The sequence below is a fragment of the Caloenas nicobarica genome, chromosome 5 (assembly GCF_036013445.1).
Source record: "Caloenas nicobarica isolate bCalNic1 chromosome 5, bCalNic1.hap1, whole genome shotgun sequence".
Lineage (NCBI taxonomy): Eukaryota > Metazoa > Chordata > Aves > Columbiformes > Columbidae > Caloenas > Caloenas nicobarica.
This window is the reverse complement of record NC_088249.1, coordinates 4227072-4246601: the sequence shown is the minus strand read 5'-3', so window position 1 is coordinate 4246601 and position 19530 is coordinate 4227072. Positions and strand designations below refer to the sequence as shown.

The 19530-nt window shown below is 54.9% G+C and overlaps 2 protein-coding genes across 3 annotated transcripts in view; one reads left to right on the top strand and one right to left on the bottom strand.

The window, feature by feature from the left end:
• RTRAF (RNA transcription, translation and transport factor) overlaps positions 1-3334 on the top strand; it is a 13377-nt gene extending 10043 nt beyond the window's left edge. The window contains exons 7-8 of the mRNA XM_065635405.1: positions 2310-2358; positions 2991-3334. Coding sequence (XP_065491477.1) covers positions 2310-2358; positions 2991-3145 — 204 coding nt within the window. The 3' untranslated portion in view covers positions 3146-3334. The remainder of the gene's footprint in view (positions 1-2309; positions 2359-2990) is intronic.
• NID2 (nidogen 2) lies at positions 3104-19530 on the bottom strand. Of its 2 annotated transcripts, none has more exons than XM_065635403.1 (22): positions 19209-19530; positions 18241-18549; positions 14739-14971; positions 13775-14208; positions 12788-12937; positions 12465-12710; positions 11629-11829; positions 11272-11490; positions 10720-10863; positions 10257-10385; positions 10029-10172; positions 9831-9950; positions 9500-9742; positions 8717-8956; positions 8372-8593; positions 8050-8219; positions 6893-7022; positions 6376-6547; positions 5699-5856; positions 5187-5310; positions 4401-4513; positions 3104-4313 (listed from the first exon to the last, which is right to left on the bottom strand). In XM_065635403.1, exons 1-22 carry the CDS (start codon positions 19395-19397, stop codon positions 4303-4305), a joined length of 4101 nt encoding a protein of 1366 aa, XP_065491475.1. In that variant the 5' UTR covers positions 19398-19530; the 3' UTR covers positions 3104-4302. The 2 variants fall into 2 exon arrangements, with proteins under 2 accessions (XP_065491475.1, XP_065491476.1); XM_065635404.1 differs by having other exon boundaries at positions 3105-4313; positions 8717-8953.

Genomic DNA, 19530 nt, shown 5'->3' with positions numbered 1-19530 from the left:
CCAGCAGCGATCATCATCATCATACCAGGTGAATGAAGAAGAGATCTTAAAAGCAGAGGGGATAGATGGGTCACAGGATGGGAGAAGAAAAAATAAACTTCTGCTTCTGATTTTTGTCTGGCTTGTTAATGGCCAAAATACTAGACAGTGACACTTTATATGTGAAAACAGGTTATAAACGTCTGGCTGCTGCCTGGCAGATGACTTAATATATAAAATGTCATGAGTTACATTCTTGAAAATACCAAGATAGAGTGGGGAAAAGATAAAATGGATGCAGAAATGTTCTCCAGCTGAAGGATATATATGAGGACTATGCTGAGGAAAGTTGTACTGCTGTGCTTGTGGATTAAATATACCAGATAAAATGAGATTTTTCTTGTTGGGTTGTCGAGGTATAGTTTTCAAGATAAGACATGTTACTCGTTTTATTTTAGATCATGTTTTGAATGGCTGGCAGTTCAACGTACTCAGTATCTAGACAGGATTCAGATTTACACTGAGAGACTCGTAGCTTGTCCTGGGCTTTCTTTGCCTGCTGAGCCTGTCCTAGGCAGGATCAAGTACAACAAACACCCTCCAGGATCACTTTACGGATGCTCCCAAAAGCTATTCCTGGGACAAGTCTAAAAGCACAACAAAGTTGGTTTAAAAGCACAACAAAGTGGGCACGTTTTCCCTCTACTCTGAAATCTGGAAACTTTTGTTTTCTTCCCATTCTCATGGAATCTGTTTTACTGTTGACGCTCCAGTTACAGGGGAGATGACTACAGTGATCAGGCCCATTGCAAGTGTTTCGTGCAGCCGGTTCAAATTAAATTTTGGGGGAATAAGGCTGTGAAATGAAGGAGTCTGCGTAGTTACGGATTTAAAAGTGCTTTTGATTTCTCTTGCTGTTGGAAGCCGAGGTGCAAATGAGCCTGAACAGCCCAGTGCCTGCTCCGAGACCCCTGCTCTGGGGCTCAGGAAAAGCTGATCTGCTCTATCAGAGAGAGTTTCCACCAGCCAAAAAGGAGCTAAAATATGGGGGTAGTGGGAGGAGGGCAGGGGGAGGGATGCCGCAGTACCAGGGTGTCTCAAAAACCCACCTCTGAGGGTACCACTGTGGTCCCTCTGCATTGGAGCTGCCTGCAGTGGCCCTGGGGAGTTCATCCACAAAAAGAAGAGACTGAATCAATGATTTGCGGCTCTGAGAACAAAGAGGGGTGGCAAGGAGGTCTTTGCAGCCTTAAGCATAAACCTGATTTCTTAAAAATACACATATAAAGTCTGATATTGGCTAGAATCTCTGAAGGTGCATTCTTAACAAGAAACGGTTTAAATTTAAACAATGCAGGTGTATTTTTAAGATTGCAGTTGAACATCCATTTTACTGTAAAGGCTGTGGAAAAGAACCACTTTTTGAAAACAAGGCAGCAGAGGTAGTTGCAGGCAGCATTTTGTAGTTACTTTTGCTTTGATCAACTCAGAATTTTAAAAGCCCTCAGAAGAAGTCCTGGTAGTTTAGAAGGTTTGCAGCCTCATCATTGTAGAAACAAATCATATTGAACTTCAATGTTTTTGTCATGCAAGGCAAATGCTGAAAAAAAGCTAGAGGTAGTATAATAAAAGCAAATTCTAAGATTTGCATTGTTTAAATCTAATTTTATGTGCATGTTGAAATGTGGTGAGCAACTGTTTAGCAGCTGAAGAGGGTAAAGAGAGCAATGCTTACAAATGACCACTAATAAAATTTTTCCTTGTACTGTCTTAATAGACCAAGCATTTAGAAAAATTGAATGTTTAGCTTTATTCCTAAGCTTAACGTTTGAGCAAAATCCCTCTGGGGATGTTGCTGGGAGGCTGCAAGTTCTGTGCTTGAGAAACTCAACTTGATGACAGAGAATTTTTACAACTCTCTCTCGAATCAGCCAGTGCTTTGAGAACTGGCAGCTCTTTTAGGGCGATAGTTTCTCAGCCAGCCGGGTTTGTACAAGTTGTTGGTGGTTTTTTTTGTGCAGGGAGCGATGTTGCTGGATCGGGTGCTATCGTAGTCCTGCCGTATTGGCCTTTTAAGGATTGAATGTGGGCAGCGTGTATCCAATGGGGTTTGCTCAACAAGTAGGGGGATTATTAAGCATGAAGCTTTTTCTTTATTAAGACTCTGGGTTTGACATTTCGGGACACAACGGCACTTGTTTAATCAGCGTGGTGACTTTGTGAAGTTGTCACACGTGTCTGTAGAAGCAAAACTCAAGTGTCCTCCACTGCACTACTTATTTTCCAAACATGCAAAATGACATTTCTAATGCTTTTTTTTCTTTTTAAAGGGTTTGCCTGTTGCTTTAGAAAAGCACATTCTTGGTTTCGACACCGGAGGTAAGCAGCCCTCTTAATGTTACTTTTACATAGCAATGTTTGCCTTTGACAAAGTATATTACTGTCAAATACGTAGATAATGCGTACAGTAAAAAAGCCTGTTGTGGAAAGAATTGCTCCCTCCCCATTTGTTATTTACGAGCACTCCTAAGCATTTTGTTTTGGAATAAAAAAGCATAAATCTTAGCTGGTGGAATATGTTGTTTCAGAGTAGTGTTTAAATAACAGCTTTTAATGGCAGCCACATTTGCAAGCAGAAGGAATTTATCTTACTGTTGTCTTGTAAATCTTGCTTGTGCCAGCAGAGGCCCTCTGTGCTGCTTCCCTCTGTTTGTGCTGCATAATTTACCCCAAAATCTCATAGATTATCATGACCTGATAGATTATTTTGTAAGCAATGGCCAGATGACCTGGGACTCCACTAGTCTGGCTTCACTTTTGCCCCACGTACACTTAAATTACTACTCCGAGTGCTTCATACTGACCCAACTTGGCTGAGCGAGGTTTTACAGAGCACCCTGTCCCTGTCTAGCAGCAGGGAAAGCTGTTCTTAACTTAGGCGAAACTTTTCTTAGGCCCTTGGTGTCAGATGAAAATGCTTGATATGACTTCTCTTTCTGCAACTCACCCAGATGCTGTTCTCAATGAAGCCGCCCAAATTCTCCGACTGCTGCATATAGAGGAGCTCCGAGAGCTGCAAACAAAAATTAATGAAGCCATCGTAGCAGTTCAGGCAATTATTGCTGATCCCAAGACGGACCACAGACTAGGGAAAGTTGGGAGATGAACGGATAAAAGCTTTTAGTCTCTTGTGTACTTAGTACAATTAGGAACTACATACAACTCTGTACAACTCTGGCATGCAGTTTGAAATGGTATTATTTTACTGTTTGGAAAGAAAACAGGAAATTGAATTCTGACTTCCACTGGATTATCATTTTTCTTTAAATAAATGAAGTTGGGGAAAACAGACAAATTGTTCTGATGAGCTCTGAGTTGGCAAATGTGACTTTTTTTTTTTTTTCTTTTTCATTGTCTTTGGCTTTGTGTTGGGAAGGGAGTGTTACATAAAGGCCCTGCGGATTCCTCTTTTGCTGAAGTCCTGCCATATGAACAGCTTGCTCCTGGCTTGCTTGCTGCTTCTCCCCAGTCTACCCTACAACTGAAATATTTAAAAACCTAAATCCAAAGGGAAACTTAAAACAACCATTTTATTCAATTATGGAAGTAACCTAGAAAAAGTGAAGCATTAAAAACATAAATGGTATTTCTGAACATGTATTGGTCTACACTGGGTAGGTCTATGAAGGCACTTGGAAGAACCAACAAGCATGAACAGATCAATTCTAGCATATTCTTCTAATATAAATACTAAAAGACATGCATTGAGGCAGTGGTAAAAATATAGAATTGTTCTCTGGAAAAAAAACCAACCTTGAATGCCTTTACCATATCACGCAATTGTTCTGCACAAGTTTGGAGCACGCACAGTCTCTGTCCTCAGGGCTGTAGATTAATCAGACCCAGCAAGATACCACAGCCAAAGCTCCCCATAGGCACTTATTTTTTGGATGTAAAAGGACCTGGTGGTCAGATTGTCAAAACTCTTCAAAATAAAGCCACTCTTCCAATAAACTAAAACATTTCAATAAGAAAGCTACGTTTTAAATTTGCTTGTATAAGCAAGAGTAATGGCCTAAGATTCACAGAACCATTATTTTTTTCTGTAATCAATGTTTTTCACTTTAAAAAAAAAATACAGTAGTAAAGACTTGAGGTATAACTTCAAAAAAAACCAAACTTGATAATCTTTTGCAGGGAAGTCAGTTGCTTCATTGGCCTTGGTGAAGGGTTTTCCCTCCTTAGTTGTATGCAGTGACAGGTTTCTGGGTCTGAAGTTCTTTTTTGGGTGCAAAGATTGTTGTTTCTGGAAATAGCAGTTAACTATTTCCTTGCTGCAGAGAGAAATTGATATATTTAGCATGTGAAGCACATAGCAGCCGTCAGGCAAGCAAGAGGAGGTGGGGTTTGGTGTGTTTTACCTCCGGGGCAGTAAGGATAAACTGCAGTTATTCCGTAGAGATGCGATCGCTGCTCGGGAAGATACTCGTCGGTAAAGGAGCCGGTTTCTTTATCAATAGCTATCACACCATCCCTGGGGATCAAAGGGGGAGAAGTGCATTAGTGATCTACGAATTTTTTTTTTTTTTAATTTATTTAAGAACAGAGGCAGCTAAAAAGATTGGTCTGAACCACCTGCAGAGCAAGCAAAAAGGAATTTGCCCTGTAAAACCTCCATCCAGCTCATTCAGTGCATTTCTGTTTGGTGCTGCGGAGCCAGAGCCAGTGTTCCAGGGAGAGATGATCTCCCCGAGAGCCTCCTCCGAGCACGGCGAGCTCTTAAGTGTTTGTTATAATCTGCAAAGCTGGGATGGAAGTTCTGAGAGGCTCCAGCTGGAGCGGGAACCCAGGCGAGTTCCTGATGCTGAGGGTGGCGGGGGGGAGAGGGAACGGCTGAGGACAGAATCTTTTCTTTGACTTTAGATTCAGAAACTTGTGCCAAGTTTTACTAAAAAAAAAAAAAAACCACCACAACAACTATTTCTGTCCCTGCCAGGAAACTGAGATTCTTTCTAAGCTGTTCTGCACTGAGCTTGATGAGCGAGTGTTGCTGAATGTGGTACTGGAGCCCCAAGAGAGCGCTCAGGACGAGGGACCAGGCTGGGGGCAGCGTTTGGGTCCCCCCTCTGCCTCAAAGTCCCTCCAAGCAACTCCCCAGGGATGCCGGGGGCTGGTTCATGGCTCTTTTGGGGTTTTTCTTTCCTTACCGTCTCCAGTCCGTGTGGTAGAAGTGATTGGCGTAACTGATGACGCTGAAGGGGTAGTTGAGGTTGTTCTGGATGACGCGCCGGCCCGTGCCGTCGGGGAATGTGCACTCCAGGTGCTTCGTTCCTTTGCAAACACAGGACAGTCACCAGGCCACAAAAAATAAAACAAACAAAAAAATGAAACACACCAAAAAAAAAAGAAAAAAAGAAGGAATAAAGAAAAAATAAAAAAGGAAAGGAAAGGAGGAAAAAAGAAACAAACAAAACCAAAAACAAACACCACACAAACATGTTTTTTATATTAGCTAAATTGAGAAACAGCTTCTCAGCCTCAGGATGTAGAAGAAGCTCATGCTGTGAGTCCTCCGACCCCATCACACCAAGTCCCATGGGGCAGGACAGTGGAAGAGGGCAGAGAAGCCCGCAGATAGCCATGGCTAAAGACAAAACATAGATATTATTGCCCCTCGAGCCTCAGTATGTTGTAGTTTGAACTACCTCGGTGAACTTACCTGCGTCTGCCCAGCAGAGCAGCTTGGAGAAGGGGTCGAACGTCAGGCCGTTGGGCAACCCGATGTCCTTGTTCACCAGGACCCTCCTGTTGGCTCCGTTGACTGTAGAAGTTTCAATTTTGGGTGCTTCGCGATTCCAGTCCGTCCAGTAAAGGTTGCTTGGGAAATAAATGTATCATGGGACACACAACAGTAAGGAGTGGTAGGAGATTATCGGCTTTTTCTTTGTTAGGCAACAAGTCTGTTTTTCCCTTTAATGCTGCCTGAAATTAATCTTTATTTGCCTTGAAAAAAGTCTCTTAAAAGAAAACCAGAATGATGCCAAACATGTTTACGACCCAAACTGTAGCTCCTGGATGAGGGCGAGTCTTAGGAGTAGCACATTTTGTATCGCAATGGCACCCCAGGGGCACTGCTTGTGTTTTCCAACGCTGGGCGTGCTTCAAACCTTTTAAAAAATAATGTGCATCCTGACACTGAAACAGCAGGTTTAGCCAAATCCTGAATTATTAAATAAAAGAGGACATGGGAAACAAAGCCAAGCCCTCCTACGGGGTGTGCAGTGTAGGAGAGCTGCTCCCGGGGTGAGGATGAGGCTTTGGCACCACTGCACGTGTCCAACTCTTGCACCTTGCAAAGTCCAGCATGCAAATCCCTCCCAAAACGCTGCTGCTCACCCTCTGACGGGGTCCACGGCGATGGCCCGGGGGTTGACAAGCTCTGTGTCGAAGAGAACCCGTCGCTCAGAACCGTCCAGCCGGGCTCTCTCAATCTTATCCAGGCCGCTGTCGGTCCAGAAGATGGCTCGGCGCAGGTGGTCCACGGCCAGCCCCTCGGGGCTGATGAGCCCTGCCAAAGGGATGGACACGGTCAGCGGTCTGGGGACATGTGGCTCTCTGCCTCAGGGCCCTGATCCAAAGCCAAGGGATGGAGAACTCCAAAGCAGAACAGGCCCAGCGCTGTGATGGGCACAAACTCGTGTGGAGCTGTTGATATCCAGGCTGCCCAGGGCAGTGGTGGAGTCACCATCCCTGGAGGGGTTTAAAAGATGCAAAGATGAGGTTCTTAGGGAAACAGGTTAGTGACGGAGTTAGGTTATGGTTGGACTCGATGATTTTGAGGGTCTCTTCCAACCAAAGTGGTTCTATGATTCTACATGGCTTTGAGGAGATGTCACCGGTGAAGGGCACACACCTGAGCTGACAACGGTCTCTGGCTCAGCCCCTGGCTCCAGGCTCGCCCGGCTTATGGTCCGCCCAGCCACATCAGTCCAGTAAATGGTCTTGTCTCGGCAGTCGTAGCCGATCCCCACCACGATGGAGCCCTGCAGGGTTTGGAGAGGGACACGGGGTGAAATCCCACCTGGGTCACAGCCAAGAGCCTCAATAAGCACCTTTATCTCACCGGCGCACTCTGCAAGATGCAGCAATGATGCTCAAACCCCTTTTCCCCAACAAAACCCAACACCGACGGGCTCCTCCTTCACACTCCCAGCTGAACCCTGCTGCCGAGGTTTTCAGCCCGGCTGTCGCAGGCACACACCCACGTCCAGATGGGTTTAAAACCCCTTTGGCTCATGGAGATACTTGCTCCAACAGTGAACCCAGCCCAAGGAATGACCTTCAGGATGGGGAAAGGAAAGACTTGGCAAGGTGTTCCAGTTCCCCGGGGTGCAGGGAGGGCCATGGTCCAGCTTTTAGCGTTCCTCTCCCTCACTACAGCCTGCCTAGAGGTACACATGAGGCTCCAAGAGAAGTCTGAGAAGGTGAAAAGACAAGTTTTGCAGTAGAGACTTGCAGCTCGGAGACCATGACTGAGGGCTGGAGAGCTCCACCAGCACCTGAGCTCCTGCCCTTGGCAGGTTGTGACCTGCCCCTCCTTCTCCATCCTCCGATGTCCCCAAAATCCAACATCAACCTTCAAGAAGTGACAGACTTTTCAGCAGGGCCTGTTGCCATAGGACAAGAGGTGATGGTTTTAAACTAACGGAAGGGACATTCAGGCCAGACATGAGGGAGAAATTGTTGGCCCTGAGGGTGGTGAGAGCCTGGCCCAGGTTGGCCAGAGAGGTGGTGGCTGAACCATCCCTGGAGACATCCCAGGCCAGGCTGGACGGGGCTCTGAGCAACCTGAGCTGGTGCAGGTGTCCCTGCTCATGGCAGGGGGGGCACTGGGGGAGCTGGGAAGGTCCCTTCCAATCCAAACTATTCTATGATTACATGAGCCTATGATTCTGTGATCAGCAAACCACCCCAGCTCAGACAATAGTGGTCCAGGGAGATGCAAAACACAGAGCTGCAGCATCAGCCTGTCCCTAACTGTCTGTGGTCCCGGCGCATAAGATACTGTACGTGCAGGGAGAGCAGGGTCTTCGCCGCCTCCTTCTGCAGCCGCGTGCCATTCAGCGGGAGGTAACCAATTTGCTGCCCCTGAGCGTAGAGCAGAAATGTCCCCGTGGCTGGTGGTGACACATCGGGCCGGGGTGACGGGCGGACGCTGGGTGGTGCAACGCTGGGGAGACCTGGCACATAAATTGAGGGGGAACAGGGAGAGATATGATGCTCAGGGAGCATCAGGTCCCAGATCAGGAGCAGGGTGCAGTGCCAGGCACCCACGCTGTGCTAGATGCTGGGGGAGAGGAAGAGGGTCACATCTGGGGACCCAAGCTCTTACATGGCGGGGTGCTGCCGGGCTCCGAGCGCGTCCCTGGGATCTCCCTGCCGCTCTCATCCACGCACCAGCAGTACCCGCTGTCCCCGTGGCACTGCAGTGGGGTGAATTCCCCCCCCGCCTCGCACTGTGGCACGTACTGGTCACGACGGGGGCTGCCCCCATAGTGCTCCAGCAAGCTCTGCCGCCAGCGCTCGCACATGCTGTGGGGCCGCTCCGTGGGCTCTGGCATGGGGAAGGTGACAAGTCACCCCATGTGCAAGCTTGGGGGGGGATTCAGGGCTTTGCCAGAGCCCTGGGTCCCCCTCTCCTTCCCAAGGATGCTGCAGGGAGGGGACGGGCACTGACCTGGGTTCCCGCAGCGCGGTGGCGTGCTGCCCGGCGCCGTCCGTGTCCCCGCGATCTCCTGCCCCGCGGCGTCCACACACCAGCAGTGCCCGGTGCTGCTGCGACACTGCAGGGGCCGGTAGCCACCATCCTCATCGCACTGGGGCACGTGCCCATCGCCCACGGGCGAGGGTCCCGGTGGCACCCCCCGTGGGTACAGCCGCTCATGTTGGCAGGGGGTCAGCCGCTGGGTGGACTCTGCTGGCAGCAAACACCCCCACCCTGGGCTCAGGGGGTGCCACACAACTCCCCCGGACCTGCTTGGCACCCAGATTTGTCCTCACTTCACCCAAGGCTGCAGGCGCTGGGTGATGCTCTGCCAGCACAGTTTGGCCTCCCCGCTTGGGCTGGGGCTGCCCCTCTCCAGCCCCCTTGGCATCCTCTGACTGTCCCCTCTGTGCCCACTGCCACTATAACCCCACAGACCATGGTGCCCTGAAGAACCAGGAGCCCCCCGAGATGCCCAAACACCCATTTGGCAGCACACTGCACTCAGGCCACAGCAGACAAGTCCTGGGTAGGGTGGTTGGGTCCCCCCTGCTCGCCACAGCCATGTGGGATGGGCAGGGACAGGCAGCTCTGCCTGCTCCAGCAGCCTCTCAACACCCTGTGCCACCCAGCACAACCCGCCCAGCCAGCCAGGGCATCTCCTGGGTGCCTGCTGACCCCATCAAGACGCCAAGGAGATGCCCAAGGACCTGACCAGCCCCCTCTGTCCCCTCGAGCGCAGCGGGTGGCACTGACCTGGGTTCCCGCAGCGTGGCGGTGTGTTGCCCGGCGCCGTCCGTGTCCCCGCGATCTCCTGCCCGCCGGTGTCCACGCACCAGCAGTGCCCAGTGCTGCTGTGACACTGCAGGGGCCGGTACCCGCCCTCCTCGTCGCACTGGGGCACGTGCCCATCGCCCACGGGCGAGGGTCCTGGTGGCACCTCCCGCGGGTATAGCTGCTCGTGCTGGCATGGTGACAGCCGCTGTGTGCTCCCTGCCACTGGTGGGATGGCCAAAGCAACAGCACGGTGAGAACGGGGACAGCCACAGGGACAGAGGTGGCACGAGAGGGAGCCAGGCAGCCTTACCATGTGCACACTGGAAGCCATCGCCCTCATAGCCAGGTGGGCACCGGCAGGAGAAGGAGCCCGGCGTGTTGTAGCAGGTGGCGGCAGGGTGACATGGGTTTTCGGCACACTCGTCCACATCTGTGCGTGAAGAGGAGAAGGATCAGCCAGGGCAGGACAGCCCAGTGTCACCCAGCAATCCCTCCCATGTCCCCATACCAGAGCAGTCGATGCCATCGCCGGCATACCCGGGGAGGCACTCGCAGGTGGGCTGTCCCCCGGAGTGGGACAAGCAGCGTGCCCGGTCCCGCGGCGCGCAAGGGTGGCTCCCGTCCTCGCAGGGGTCAGTCGCCGGCACCAGGGCTGCAGGGACAGGGTGGGTGAGGGGATGGCTGGGCCATGGGGCACAGTGATGGAGGGATCCCAAACTTTGGGGCTGGCACTTACGCACACACGCCTGCCCGTCCCCTGCCGGCCGGTACCCGCTGTGGCACTCGCACCGGTAGCTGCCTGGTGCGTTCAGGCAGATGGTGAAGGGGCCGCACTGGCTCAGGCCCTCCGCACACTCATCCACGTCTAGAAGAAGAGGGGGACACCGGGGGACAACCCCATTTTTGGGCTCTGACTGCTTCCAGTCTTGCGGGGGGGATGTCCTGCCCCAAGCTGCCCATCCCACATCTACCGCCTCCTCCATCCCCACGATGCTCCTGCAGCACTTCCCCTGCTGCCCCCAGCAGCCCCCAACCTCCCCGCCTCAGTTTCCCCCCATGATTCATCCATATCTCCTTGGTGCAGCTCTGGGAGCTCTTGAGACGGCAGGTGCTGTGATGCTGTGGCACGTCCCAGTGGCCACTCTGGTGTCCCACAGGGGACGGGGTGCACCAGCCACCCCCCTGCAGCACCCGCTCACCTCGGCAGCCCCATCCGTCTCTGCGGTACCCAGCCGCACACTCGCACGTGTACTCCATCCCTGTGCCGGGCTGGCAGCGCGCCGGTGCCTCGCATCTGTGCGTGCCATCGTGGCATGGGTTCACCAGGGGGTTCTCGGCATCATCTGTGGGCAAATGCGGGTGTTAGCGGGGGAAAATGGCCTGGGAGACACGGGGAGCAGGGAACCATTCCCACTTCTATCTGCCATAGGCATCACCACTGCACCACAGCACCCGCATCCCACAAAGGGACCTGTGGCTGTGTCACTCAGTGCCACCCCCGCTGCGGTCCCCACCTCCATGCCGGGAATGCTTCGCTTGGGAAAAAAACCCTTCTTTTGGCTGTTTTTAGGTAAAGCGAGCACGCTGCCACTTTGGGAGCAGGCAGGAGACAGCAGCATCCCGGTGGGGGGTGGTACCCTGGGGTGGGTGCTGGGTAGGAGTGGGCACCCCGGGGTGGGCACCCTGGGGTGGGTGCTGGGTGGGAGTGGGCACCCCGGGGTGGGCACCCTGGGGTGGGTGCTGGAGCTCACCTGGTGCAGAGCCGATGCGGGCGGCCAGGGCGTAGCGCAGGACGTGCTCGTGGCCATCGTAGAGGGCGAAGGCTCGGGCCACGCTGAGCCGCTGCCGGGCAGGCAGGTGGGTGTGCGGGCAGCCGGAGAAGGTGATGTTCTGGCGCAGGCGGTAGGACAAGGTCTGGTTGGCCATCCCCGCGGCCAGGACGTACTCCCGCTGTGCAGAGGATGTCACGACTGCCAGACAGCAAGAAAAAAAAAACCAACCCGGACAGGGGAGAAGGAGCTTCAGCATCGATGTCTCTTACATTGGGAAGCACGGTGGGGATGGGGTGGGTTTGAACACGCAGGGATGGGCTGAGCATGGACTCCTACCTGAGCTGGAGTAGTGGTAGAGCTCCTTGTAGGGAGTGATGTGGACAGTGACGTTCTCTGGGAGAAACGGCACCCGGCCCTGGATGTGTGTCTTCAGGATTAAATAACTGTCTGGCCCCAGGCCCTCGGCTGTCTGAGTGACACGGACCGTCTCCCCCCCGGGATAGAAGGTCACCTCCAGGCTCTGGGTGAATTCGGCACCTGGGCAGGAAAAGGGAACAGGTAGCATTTTGTTGTAGGATTTTTAAGGAATAGATCCCCAAAGCACCCTTCCTCGCTCCTCTGGCACACCTGCGAGGGTGGCAGGGAGGTGATAACCAGCTGAGCCTGGGGAGGGGATTGGAGGAGCTGTGGGGCTGCCCTGAGCACCCACCCGCACCCCTTGTCACCCACCCCAAGCCACACATCGTAGAATCACAGAATGGTTTGGGTTGAAGGGCCCTTCCCAGCTCCCCCAGTGCCCCCCCAGCCATGAGCAGGGACATCTGCACCAGCTCAGGTTGCTCAGAGCCCCGTCCAGCCTGGCCTGGGATGTCTCCAGGGATGGTTCAGCCACCACCTCTCTGGCCAACCTGGGCCAGGCTCTCACCACCCTCAGGGCCAACAATTTCTTCCTCATGTCTGGCCTGAATCTCCCCTCCTTTAGTTTAAACCCATCACCCCTTGTCCTATCGCAACAGGCCCTGCTGAAAAGTCTGTCCCTGTCTTTCTTATAGGCCCCTTTTGAGTACGGAAGTGCCACAATAAGCTCTCCCTGGAGCCAGGCCACTCCACCAGGAGCTGTGTCCCGCGGAGCCATGGGGCTCGGTGTCACATCCCAGGTCCCCTGTGCTCACCGGTGATGCTGAAGCCGTTCTCAGAGCCGGGGTCCTCCAGTGCAAAGAGCCAAGCGAAAAGCCCACCGAGGGGCAGGAGGGGCAGGAGCGCCCGGCCAGCGGGTTGGGGCACCCCGCTGATGGCCGTGTAGGCTCGGCCATCGCTCCCCACGATGTAGGCGTGAAGATCGACATCCTGGAAGCTGACGGACATCTGTCCCACCATCAGGCTCCCGCTCACCTTCCCGTTGAGGCGATGCACAGCTCCTGGGCAGGCAGATGAGCACCCATGGCAGTGGTCACCCTGTCACCAGGTCCCCGTCCCTGCCACCCACCCCACATACCTTCGGGCAGGCACTGCCGCCCGTTGCCATAGTAGGTGGCCCGGCAGTGACAGCAGACACCAGTGGCATAGTCGGTGCAGAAGGCATGCGGGGAGCAGCGCCCGTGGTGCCGGGCACATGTCTCCTTGCTGGCTGCGCTGTAGGTGAACACTGGGGATAAGGAGGGGAGAGGGTTGGGGACATGGAGACAAACCAACCTCTCATGGTTGGATTGACACCCTGTCCCCTCAATCCCCAAAACGCCATCGGGAAGACATGACAGCTGGCAGCAGCGGTTCCCAAATAACCCGCCCAGGATGCACAGGGGAGGCTGAGAGTTTTGAACCTGTTGCCTGATTTCAGCCTTGACAGAGGACAAGAGGTCGAGTTCCTGCATATTTTTGGGAGACAGCCGTCTGAGGATGGGGTTTTGCTCCCCAGGGTACATGCCACGGTGACTCCACAGCCAGCTTGGTGACAGAGGGTCAGCAGGGCCCCATGCCAGGACCTGTCCCCTGAGCTTCCCATCTCCTGAGCCTCTCTCCTTGTGACATGGGGCAGAGCAGCGGCAAACCCAGCAGCAAGGACATGTGGCCCCAGCAGCCCCTTGGCAGCAGGATTTGGCTGGGAGGAGCTGGAGGGGCAGCAGTTTGGCTGGAGCGATGTCAGCCCACGCTTGCTCCAGCCCTGGCTGCTCAGGAATCACAGAATGGTTTGGGTTGGAAGGACCTTCAAAGCTCATCCAGTGCCCCCCCTGCCATGAGCAGGGACATCTGCACCAGCTCAGGTTGCTCAGAGCCCCGTCCAGCCTGGCCTGGGATGTCTCCAGGGATGGTTCAGCCACCACCTCTCTGGCCAACCTGGCCCAGTGTTTCACCAGCCTCAGTGTCAAAAATTTCTTCCTCATGTCTAGGGAAGGGATGAGACTGCAGCAAAAAGACCTTTTTTAAGAACCCACCCACCATGAGACTTCCTTGTTCAATCATCAGAGGGGCTGCAGCCACTCACCATCAGGGTTAAAATGAACATCTTCTTCCACGCCAACGCCGTGATGCCCAGAGCTGTAGGAAGAAGGGTTCGGAGAGTAGCTCTGCTGGGTGCCACCGTCCCCACCAAGGTGCAGCCGGCGGCTCCGCTCCTGCCCCCATGGGAGCACAGGCAGCCCCTTGGGGACAATGCCCAGCAGCGCCGGGGCACGGCGTCCGTGATTGGGATGCGGTGACGTGGCCACCGAGCCATGTCGCACCGACAGATCTGTGGCCACGTGGTCTGCATGGCTGTAGAGTGCGTGGGTGTAGCCAGCGGTGCCGGGGACATGGGGTTCAGGGCTCTGTGGCACCCCAGGGCTGGCTCCCCCGCCGCCCCCTGGCTCCACGTGCTCCAGGGGGGACACGCTGCCCACGTGGAAGACCCACACGCCGGGTACCCCCGTGTTACTCTCCCTGCAAGACAGCAACACACATGCACATGCATAGAATCATAGAATCATTTTGGTTGGAAATGACCCTCAAGATCGCAGAGTCCAACCATTAACCCAGCCCTGGCACTGCCCCATGTCCCTGAGAACCTCATCTCTGTCCAACCCCGCCAGGGACGGTGACTCCACCACTGCCCTGGGCAGCCTGTTCCAACGCCCCACAGCCCTTTGGGGAAGAAATTGTTCCCGAAATCCAACCTCAACCTCCCTCGCACAACTTAAGGCTGTTTCCTCTCATCCTATCGCTTGTTACTTGGAAGATGAGACCAACACCTTCATCATCACAGCTATGGTGGGAAACTCACCCCAAAGGTACCCACCCCCCTCCACACCACCCCTCCCAGCACCCCAAAAAGCTCCTGTGCACGTAGGGCCAAGCCCCTCAACACAGCCCATCACCCCCAGCTCACTCCCCTCCTTCTCCCAAAGCTTCAAAGGCTCCAGGGCTGGGGGAAGGTGACCCTGCTCTCCTGCCAACCCCCAAGCCCTACGCACCGCTCCAGGAGCCTCAGCGCCCGCTCGCTGCTGGCCAGGCTGTGGAAGAGCCCGTCCCTCTTCGGGTCATCACTGTCCCCCCAGCTGAAGCCCACCCTGGCCGGCAGCTCCAGCTGGACGTTGTAGGACTCCTTGGGCCGTGTCCCCAGGAACTGAAGGCCACCATCGGGGTAGAGGAAGATGGTGTAGGTGTCCTCGTCATCGTAAGCTATAACCGCCTGGAAGGTGTTGAGCTGCCAAAGGGAGAACAGGAACAGACAGACGTCATGGAGGGGCAGGACCTCAGCAGAGGAGAGGGAAGGGGACTCGGGATGTGACAGCCAGCTCCATAAACACCGCAGCACATGCAAGCACTCCAAAACAGCCCTCCATCTGTCCAGCTCTGGAGTTCCTAGTACAGAACAGACACGGACCTGTTGGGGAGGGGCCAGAGGAACCACAGAAATGATCTGGAACAGCTCTGCTGGGAGGACAGGCTGAGAGAGTTGGGGTGTTCAGCTGGAGAAGAGAAGCTCCGGGGAGAACTTATTGTGGCCTTTCTGTACTTAAAACGGGCCGATAAGAACAATGGGGACAGACTTTTATTGGACAAGGGGTGATAGTTTTAAATTAAAGGAGGCGAGATTCAGGCCAGACGTGAGGAGGAAAATGTTGACACTGAGGCTGGTGAAACACTGGCCCAGGTTGCCCAGGAAGGTGGTGGATGAACCATCCCTGGAGACATCCCAGGCCAGGCTGGACGGGGCTCTGAGCAACCTGAGCTGGTGCAGATGTCCCTGCTCATGGCAGGGGTGGCACTGGATGAGATTTGAAAGTCCCTTCCAAGCCAAACCATTCTGTGATTCTATGATCAGCCTGCAGATACCTCCTGGGGAGGAGCAGGAGCTGCTTGTGCATGGCCAAATCCCAGCACAATGTGCTGGGAAGATGCTCAGCATCCTCCACAGGAGCCCACGACACAGCCAGGCCACCCCCTCTCAGCTGCACTGGTGCAGGGGTGTCCCTTGGAACTGTCACACACGGAGGTGACAGCCCTGCGCCATGCCCAGGAGCATCCCTGGACCCGTACCCCATCCATCGGGTTGCTCCCGATCCCCTCCTGCCACCACCAGCCTCCCTCCATCCCAGCAGCACAGGAGGAAAACCCACACTCCCCTGCTTCCCCGAGAACAATTTTAGCTTGGTTTCCTCAGGAAAAAACATGCACGTGCTCCCGCCTTCCCCACACCCATACATCCCACTATAGGCACGCTGGCCGCCTGCTGTGCCAGCCCTGCCAGCCTTGGGGACATGCCAGCCCTGCACTGGGGAGCAAGACCACAGCAAGAACCCATGGATGGGTGAGCACAACCCTTACGAGATCCACACACACATCACAGTCAACCCAAATGCGGAGAAACCAACATTTGCAGCATATGGGCTAGCCTCCCCCGACCCCGCATAGGTCCTGCTAGACCAATAAATGAAAAAAAATAAAAATAAGCACACCGCAGCAGCTCTTCCCCAGGAACTGCCAGCAACAAGTGAAGGAAAAATGACTAAATTCCCAGTTTCAGCCCCAGAGCAGTGAGTAGGAGGGGTGGGGGCTCCCCCCAGCCCAGCCTGTCCCTGCAGCACCAGCCCCAATTTTGGGGTGAAGGGCCCCTGGGGCATCACAGGGTTTCCCAGTGGCCCAGCAGGATATAAAGAGCCTTGTTGTGTGTGTCACACACTCGGGCATTCAGAGACGCCGTGCAAAGGCAGCCAAAAAGCCAGGGGGGGGGATAACACCCCCTGCCCGGGGCTGGATTCCTCCCCCACGCAGCCAAATTGCGGCAGCAGCTGCACGATTCATTTTTCCCTGTGGTGGGTGGCAAGCGGGGGACCTGGTGGGTGACACCGATGTGCTGGCATTACGGGACACGGAGGGGGGCGGGCAGCCCCCAGCTCGCAGCCGGCTGCTCCCAGCAAAGAGCTGCAAAGGGCAAATTCCAGCCCAAAAGGGCATTTTTTCCTCCCGCAGAAGCGGCGTCAGCTCTCACCCCCCTCTGCAGCCCTGGAAAGTGTCACTGCAGGGATGAGGAGCGTGTCCCCAAGGAGATGGAGGGGACAAGGCGCTGCTGGCAGCAGGACCCCCAAGGCTGGGGATCAGGAAGTGTCTTAACCCAGGTTTCTGCTTTTGTGGTTCAAAAAGGATAAACCATGACTTTCCAAACCGAGGGGTAAAGGCTTCAAGGTCAGTCCTGGTTCTGAGCAGTTAGAAGGCAGCGTTTCAATAAATGGCATATTTGGTAAGAAAAAAAAAAAATGTGTTTGGGGAGATTTGTAGCAGTTTTGGCTAAGAGGGAACTCAGCAAAGCACAGGCACAAACTGCATTTCAGTGCGTCTTGAGCGAAGCTTTCCCTGGAGCTGCTTGTCTCCAAGCAAGACTGGTTTCATTTTAAAACCCGATCCAACTTCTCAGAGAGGAAAAAAAAAAAAAAAACCACCAACCACACAATTGGGAAGAGACGAGGAGGCTGTGTTTTTTTGGTGGCTGCGAGGTCACTGCGAGGCCCCCCGATGGCATCTCTTCAGCTGCTTTCTCAAGTTTTAAATTAGAGGAAAAAATGTGCGTTGTTTCCTTCCAAACCTCCGTTTCTTCCCCTGCTTGGCTTCCCTCTCAGCGACCCGCCATTGAAGGGCCCCAGAGCCGGGGGACAGCCAGTGGGGACGGCTCCTGGTGGCCCATGGGGACCTGGTGGCTGCTGATGGGCTTTGGGTTCAGCCCACCCCACCGCAGCAAGAGCCCATCACCCATCGCATGGCTGTGTGTGTGCATCACCAGAGTTTTCCTCTTGCAGCTCTTCACATTCAACTCATTTCAAGAAGGCCCATCCTGCCGGCAGAGCGTCACCATCACCTCCTTGGCATGTCATCAGCTCAATGTGACGGGCTCCTGCAGTAGATCCAGCATTTTCAGGGAAAGGTCCAGCAGCACGCACCCACGCAGGAGCCTTATCAGCCTCAGGTCACCTCCCCAACCCAATGGACCACCTACAAGCTTGTTTTCCAGATTAAAAAATTCAACCCACGGTGGAAACTCTGAAGCTGGTTCCTCGCCAGCAGCATTAATCAGAAGGAAGGGCCAGCTCCAAGCCACCGGCAAAACGTTTGGAACATGATGGGTGACCTGGGCCACAGATTCCCCCAGCTCCCCGCAACCCTGCCCTGCAAATCCAGAGGCACTGGCACCATAAAGCTCTGCCTGAAAAGCAGGGAACACCTTGAACACCTCCAACCATGGAGTTGAAGGCAACCTTTAAACCTCTTCTGCCCACCAGCAAAGCCAACAGACCCACCACTGCCACAGCTCTGAGCTGAGAGGAGAAGCTCCACATCTCTCTTAGTGCTCATCCAGTGCTGGAACCACCATCCAGCTGCCCAGAAAGAAGAGACTGAACATTTTGGATGCTACACAAGGAAGAATCATCCTCCCATAACACGTAAGATGCGCATCCAACTTCAGCCCATCAGCCTCACCTTCTGAGAGGGCTTGGTGTCCTGCGAGAGCTCCTGGTAGGCGCCCACGTCCTCCCAGGTTGCGATGAATGCATTGGTGGGCATGAAGGAGCCAGCGGTGTGGGGGAACCCAGCCTGGATGTAGCTCGCAGCCTGGTGCAACACGTCTGGAGAGTCATCTTGCCGATAGTAGATGTTCCCTCTGTCACCGGAGGTGTCAAGGTCAGCCAGGAAGGGAGCGATGACAGGGAAGTCCGTGGGGAAATCATCATCCACGTACTGGGTCTCCCTGGGGAAATCCTGGGTGGAGATGACCCCATTGGTCCCCACCTGCAGGGAGAGTGGCACAGGGCGCTCAGGAGCTGCAGAGGTGCCTCTGCCACCGGTCCCCCACCATGTCCCCCCTCTGGGGCACAGGGTTGAGAGCCCTGAGACCGCATGGCCCCACCCGGCCATGGAGAAAACAAAGACCTCGGGTTTGTCCATCCCCCAGAGAGCTGCAGCTCTGAGGCCATCCCAGCTGCAGCTGCTGCTGGTGGGGAAACAGCTGCGAAGGAGAAGGCCCTCTTGTTCCTCCACAGCCGGAGAGACCAGGCAGGAGACAGCGGGAGCAGTGTGGAAGGGGGCAAATGGATAGAGAAAAGGGAGGGATGTAGGGGCAGGGAGAAGGAATAAGTGGAGATAGGTGCCAAGGGGAATGGCTGGGGAGAAAGAGGGTGAGGGAGAGAAAGATGGATGGAAGGGGGGGAAAGATGGATGGAAGGGGGGGAAAGATGGATGGAAGGGGGGGAAAGATGGATGGAAGGGGGGGAAAGATGGTGGGACAGAGGGATGGAGAGAAGATGGAGAGGCAAGGAGGGATGGGAAGGAGGGAAGGATGGGAAGGTGGAGGGACAGGAGGGAATGCTGGAGAGGAGGAAGGGGGGCTGGAAGAAAGAGTGGGGGCCGGGGGGAGGAGGGCAGGGGGGCCGGGACCAGCCGGGACTCACGTAGAGGCGGCGGGCGGCGCGGCCGTAGAGGCGCAGGGCTCGGCTCAGCGACACCCCGGGCGAGCTCTCGTCGTCCCCGGGCCGCAGCCGGGCATCGCCGCGGGCCGGCCCGGACGGCAGTAGCCCCGGGCGGGGCAGGGCTGTCCCCACCGCCAGCACCGCCGCCAGCACCGTCACCACCCCCCGCATCCCGCCGGCACACGGGGGGGGCTCCTCCCCGCGCCGGCACCGAGCGGACCCGGTGGGGCGAACCGGAGCGGAGAAGCCGAGCGGACCGACGGGACGGCCGGGACCCGGCGGAGGGACCCGGAGCCGGCGGGAC

What these genes read in the sequence shown, in the direction of transcription:
- NID2 (XM_065635403.1), bottom strand. Translation starts at nt 19,397, where the DNA reads ATGCGGGGGGTGGTGACGGTGCTGGCGGCGGTGCTGGCGGTGGGGACA. An exon ending in AGAGACCGTTGTCAGCTCAG is followed by an intron (nt 6,548 to 6,892) that starts GTGTGTGCCCTT and finishes TCCCTTTGGCAG; the next exon opens with GGCTCATCAGCCCCGAGGGG. An exon ending in GCTCTGCTGGGCAGACGCAG is followed by an intron (nt 5,311 to 5,698) that starts GTAAGTTCACCG and finishes GTGTTTGCAAAG; the next exon opens with GAACGAAGCACCTGGAGTGC.